The following is a 6,000-nucleotide window of genomic DNA, read 5'->3' as shown; positions in this document are numbered from 1 at the left end:
CCAAGGCTCTGCAGGAAGCTGGCTATCAGCACATCAGAACCCTGGCCTTGGGGGCCACAGAGCTCTGGGGAGCAGCAATCCTGAAGTGCGAGGTGCAGGTTGGGGGTGGAGGCAGCACTGTGTCTAACCATGCAGTTATTTAACTGTGTGGCTTCTTTGTTTGCAAGACACATACCCCTGCCCCTGTTGAGGAATCTGAGCCGAGTCGCCTGGACTGTTCCCTGTGCACAAGTGCTCAAATACTAGTCACTCATCAATGCAGCCTCAGCTCATCTTGTCCTTTTGCTGGGAAATGCTTCTCATTACGACTCTGCCTGTAAAAATTCTACCTGTCCCCCAAAGCACAGCTCAAAGGATGCCTTCTTACTCACTTATCCAAAAATACTTGCTGAATGCCTACTTATTCCAAGCCAGACCTTCCTCTGGGGGATACCAAGAGGAATATGGAGCCCAGAGTCTAATGTAAACAGCCAGGCAAATAAACAAATACTGAAATTCAGTGGGATGGGAGCTATAATAGAGGCATTTACAAAATACAGTGGGGTCTTAAAGCACTCACCCTGCAGGGAAAGCAACTGGCCACAATTAAACAAATGAATCAAGTAATTTCAATTCAAGAAACGTGTTATAAAGAAAATAAAAATCAGTTCATGTGAAGGAAACTGGCTGGAAGGCTGGACTGAGCCAAGAGTGAAATGATGAGAAGAGCTTGGCCACAGAGGAGTTGAGGGAGCAGCAAATACAAAGGCCTTGGAAAGGGGGGACGGTGTTGAGGGCGAAGGGCATGGTGGTTTCGAGGAATAGAAAGAATGTCATGTGTCTCGAATGGAATGAGAGGGGAGTGGTGGGAGGTGAGCCAAGTTGAGATTATGGCAGAAATAAAATTTTACACTCTGCTTTTTTCACTCAATGTTATAATGTAAGAATATTCTGTGTGAAAAATGATTTGTAAACATTTTAGTGGCTGTATTTAAAAATCAACATACAAGAAAAGTTCCTTTCTGTTTTAAAGAATTATCATATGAAGTACACTCCTGATACGGAGATACTGCTTGCTTAGTCTTCAGCACAAGTCAGTGGGCTGAAGGGCAAAAAGCCGTGGGAGCTGGGCCAGGCCCTCCTACAGGTGTCCTCACTGCACTTCTGGACCCCTGGTGTCAAGGTTCAAAATGGCAAATGCCCCCACTGAAAACCCCAGAGCCTGCTGATATGTCCTATTCCCAAGAGAGAGTACCTGATCTCCAGAAACATCTCTCTCCAGCCTTCTTGCCTCATCCTTTGTATTGTCCATTCTACTGTCATTCACGCTTGCAGGAGAAACAATGTGAATGGTTTCTCAGTGAATTCTCAGGTGCTCCCTGGTAAACACCACTTCCCTGCCTCTTATTTGCAAGGAAGACAGTGCCGACAAGGCCCTCTTGCAGAAGGATGTTCTCCTTTCTCCTCTCCAATCCCCAGCTTTTGGCTTCTGGCTTCTCTGGAAAGCGACAGGACTCTATCACCTTCTCTCTGCCAGCATGTTAGTCTTCAGGGCTTGAGCTGCAGCGTCTACGGAATTCCTGTCCGTACTCATGTATCCACTTGTTGGCCACTGGGGAAGATTGGGGAGGCAGAAGAGGGTGCGCTCAGCAGAGCGGACAGTGGCAGGGCTCACCGCGGGGTCGTGTGGGGGCCTCCTTAGATTCTGTACCCAAGCAACTCACTTCCTGACCTTAGTCCCAGTCCTGCTATGGACTACAAGATGTTGCTTCTAGCAGAGATAAACAGCAAAGAGGACACTGTCCTCTGGAAAAAGTCCCTGACAGATCCTGTCCACTATAGACTAATTTTCAAACCTAAGGTCACTCGCTTTCATTCATGTAGCTCCTAAGAGCCTGCCTCCCCCATGGTACTGCTCCAGAGTAATGAGAGAAAAGGGGTGGTCCTTCCTGAAATGTCCATCTCAGCATGAGAGTCACTCTCCTACTTTTCTGTCTTCAGAGGTAAGTGCTCTTGGACACACAGGTGACATAAACAAGTCCCCTACTTGTTTATCTCTTCCTTGTTCCATCTCCTCATGGGGAGGCACTGGATGGTTCTCTCCCTGGGATACAGGACTGGGACTCAGCACCATCTGCCTCCTCAGCGGGACTCAGGAATCCAGGCCTGTCTGGTCAGGTCAATAACCTTTTACTGACACTTGCTCTGTGACAGGATCCCTGCCCTTTCTGGGCTGCCAGTTTGTTGGGGGAAACTACCTGGGAGTCTGATCAATTCACTATAATGTGGCACCATGATGAAGCTTTTGGTATGAGAGGGCTATGCTATGTTCCGTCTGCCCCTGTTTCACTCTACTATGAGCCCCTCACCCCATTCTCACACTCAGAAAGGCAGGCCTTACCCCACTTATCTCCCACCAGGACAGGACAGCCAGCATGAAGTGTGTCATCATCCCCTTCGCCGCTCCTATGCAGGTTCCACCAAAACAGTGCAGCATTCTGAAAACAAAAGGGCCCCAGCCCAGGGAGAGGGCAGTTCAACCCAGAATCTCCTTTCTTGGGAAGCACATGACTGAGAACGAATGCATGCATGCCATTACTAGAAAGCTGCGCAGACTGGGGGCACGGCTCACATAAAAATGACACAAAGTGGTGTAAGTTGCTTTCTACTCATTCATTCATGCATTCGTCATTTATTGAGGGCCTAACCTGCTCCAGGCCTTGAGGATGCAGAGACAAATCATGTCCAATTCTGCTCTCAGGAGCTCACAGTCTTTTAGGACAGACCGATATAAAAGCAGACTGGGACAGGACAGTGTGACAAGTGCTAGGAGAAAGGTGAGCACAGGATGTCACTGAATCACTGAGATGTACTCTACAAAAACCCACAAGGTGGAATAAACATTCCCCATACAACTAAGAACTTAATTAATCTAGATGCTTACCCTTCCTTAGGCACTCACTAGTAACATCCCCAGGAAGCCAGCATCATCGCACTCCCCAATTTGCCAGCAAGGAAGTTGAGGCTTAGGGGCTTCAGATAATGCAACTAAGAAGGACCACCACGGTCAAGACTCAAACCCCAGTGTTTTGACTCCAAGTCGTACATGTTCTTCCTCCATACCCAGCTTTTCCCCCTCTAAACTTCCTATAGACTTACTTTAACTTTGGCCAATCCTGAGTATTCATAGGGACCTGCATTTACTTAATGAATGCTTGGGGTGTGCCGGGCACTGTGGAAAGTGCTTCATGGGCATGATCGCATTTATTTTTCCTCATTTCATTCTTGAATTCAATAAGGGCTGCCATCCCTGATTGATTGATTGATCTGAAATTGGTGGGAAATATTCATTCATTAAACAAACCTTGCCACATGGCCCTTCTCTGTGCCTCATGATTTCACAGGTCTCTTGCCCTACCTTGTTACTGTCTGTTACCCTCTCTGAGCTCCTGGAGGACAAGGACTGTTTTCCTCAGTACCCTCAGTGCCTCCAGCCCTCAGTGTTTGGGGACCAGTTGCAGGAGGATCTGAAGGTTGATAAAAACAGTTCTATTTTATGTTCTATTGTAATAGGGAAGGCAGGCATGTAATCATCTACTTGTAATATAAGTGTAAATAAAATAAAAATAGAGGCACAATAACATGGGGTCATCGAGAAGATTGAGGGATTATCTTTGATTCTGGGAATCAGGGAAAGACCTCTTCTTACCACCACCACACCACGCCCTCCCAGGAATAAGCTTGTGAGCACAAACAGCATGAAAGCTAGAAAGTTAGTTCTTTACCTTACAACCATCTGTTGGGACCAGACCCCCACTCACCTTGACCACAGGCACACTGAAGTTGGCATAGATGAAGGCTGTAGCTCCTCCAGCTTCCACCGAGCTCAGCTAAAACACCAGAGGAAGAGCCAGAGTTGAAATAGCCTGACTGCCCTACTCGGCCCTGCTTGACCTCTGATGTCATTTCTGCATAGATTCCCTCCTGTGTTCTCCTATTTCAACCCAGAGGAATACTTATTGAAAGATAATCATCCAATTTAAGAAGGGATCCTGCTCAATGGCCTCGGTGTCTGCCTGCAGGACCACAAGAGGACAACATTTAGGAATTTTCCCTTTTTTTACCCTTCCAGCTAACATCCTGATCCAGGGCTACAATAAGTAGATTCAGACTTTGAGATCCTCAGGAAGAAACATAGTTTATATCACAACCAAGACACACACACACCCTGAAATAAAATACATGTTTCATAACACATTCTTACTACATAAGATCCCTCTGTTATTTTTCATTTAATTTTACTCTATTCTAGTTCAGAATTCTTAAATGTATTTCATAGCCCACTATGGATCATGGCCTGTGGCTCACAAACATTGTTTAGACTACAATGATTAGTTTTGAAAGTTGGGCATCATAGAAACTACGGACTGCATTTTTCCCAGGTCACTCAGTTCCTCTCTAGGTAACAGCTAAGGCATTTCACCACCGGTATATTCTAGAGTTATGGATGTGTTTTTTTAATATGAAGATTTTTGTCTTGCTTTGTACTTCTTTGTATCTCCTATAGTGCTTAACAAAAAATGTCTGAAATTCACAAAAATCCTGGAGACTTCTCAGCTGTGAGTAGCAGATAAAATCAACATCTGAAATTGCTTTGAAAACCATAAAATAAGAGAGAGACATAAATAGTCATTAAGTAAGAAGCCCTGGTTCAGAGCAAGACTCACATAAATCATAAATGTTGCCACTCGGTTCCCAGACTTCATTCTGTACAGTGGGCTGCTTGGTGACTGAGACAAAAATAAAACATATTATTTTATGTAGTTGGCACCAGATTCCACCATAATACAGAGAGGAGAAAAATGGGGGTGTCACAGGTGGGATATAGTCTTGAGCTACACTTAGTCGAATTTGTGCCCATCTGTGCTTTTCGGTACTCAATATACTTTTTTATTACTAATTTGTTAGACACTCATATAACAGAATTCCTTGCCAGTAGTGAAAGTACTGTATGAGGGGTTAATTGCACGTTAGGGTCTTGGTGAAATAAAGAAATATATAAAACATTATAGATAATTATTTTGTAGTAATACCAAGTCATAAGACTAGAGTTCCCAATTATTTGTTGAAGAGACACACCCTTTTTTGTCATAGAACAGTCTGAAATATAATTTACACATGATAAAATTCACCCAGTGTAAGTGTACCGTTCAATGAGTTTTAGTACATTTTTAACAGTTGTGCAACCATCCCACCGACCCAACTTTAGAACACTTACATCAACTGAAAGAGAAGTTGCCTGTTTGCAGTCAATCCTTACTCCCACCCTCAATATCGGACAACCACTGATCTACTTTCTGTCTCTTTAGTTTTGCCTAGAAATTTCATATGATAGAGTCATAAAAATATACAGATAAAGAAAACCACTGGAGGAAGGACAATCTTCCCTGGGAAGTCCCTGAGTGAAGCAAGATAGAAAACTGTGACAGGCCACATTCTTCCCCCCACTAGCAACTTATGGAGAAGGGGATGGTGGCACATAAGAAAATGAGTCATCAGAAAACAGCTTGAAACCAAGGCTTTCAGATCTTCCTGGAACAAGAACCTTTATTCTGAGACTTCACTTAGAAGTCCATGGGAGTCCTATAAGAGCTCTGCCTCAGAGAAATAAGTAACACTCGGGTTCCCCACCCTGGGAGATTGGTCACTGAGCGCATAGTTACCGTAGCATGGTCAAAGTGAGGCTCATAGTGCCCTCCGATTCCATAGTTCACCACCTGGAGATACTCTGCGTAGGGAGACTGGACATCAAGGCCTGTGAGGGCCGCAATGCGATGGTCAAGGGTCACCAGCATTGGGTCAACAGTGTCCTTCAGCCAGGCACTAAAGCAAATCATAGATTGGAGCATTAAGGATCTGATGCCAGAAATGATTAAATATCTGTGAATGAATGAATGAATGAAAGATGTCAACTGCCAGAGGAAGGAAGAAAGGGAGTACAGGAAGATAGACACGGATGCC

At 44.8% G+C, this 6,000-nt stretch overlaps 1 protein-coding gene across 2 annotated transcripts in view; it reads right to left on the bottom strand.

The window, feature by feature from the left end:
- Window positions 1-498: 498 nt before the first annotated feature.
- The window catches only part of P4HA3 (prolyl 4-hydroxylase subunit alpha 3), a gene marked incomplete at its 5' end in the record, with an annotated part of 31,803 nt that continues 26,301 nt past the window's right edge, over window positions 499-6,000 (bottom strand). For both annotated transcript variants that reach the window (XM_081154438.1, XM_081154439.1), the window contains 5 exons: window positions 499-1,591; window positions 2,381-2,477; window positions 3,801-3,869; window positions 4,707-4,769; window positions 5,703-5,862. In XM_081154438.1, coding sequence (XP_081010564.1) covers window positions 1,521-1,591; window positions 2,381-2,477; window positions 3,801-3,869; window positions 4,707-4,769; window positions 5,703-5,862 — 460 coding nt within the window. In that variant the 3' untranslated portion in view covers window positions 499-1,520. The remainder of the gene's footprint in view (window positions 1,592-2,380; window positions 2,478-3,800; window positions 3,870-4,706; window positions 4,770-5,702; window positions 5,863-6,000) is intronic.

The sequence above is a fragment of the Miniopterus schreibersii genome (assembly GCF_964146895.1).
Source record: "Miniopterus schreibersii genome assembly, chromosome: 12".
NCBI lineage: Eukaryota > Metazoa > Chordata > Mammalia > Chiroptera > Miniopteridae > Miniopterus > Miniopterus schreibersii.
Note: the sequence above shows the minus strand (reverse complement) of the source record. Positions and strands in the feature narration are given on the sequence as shown.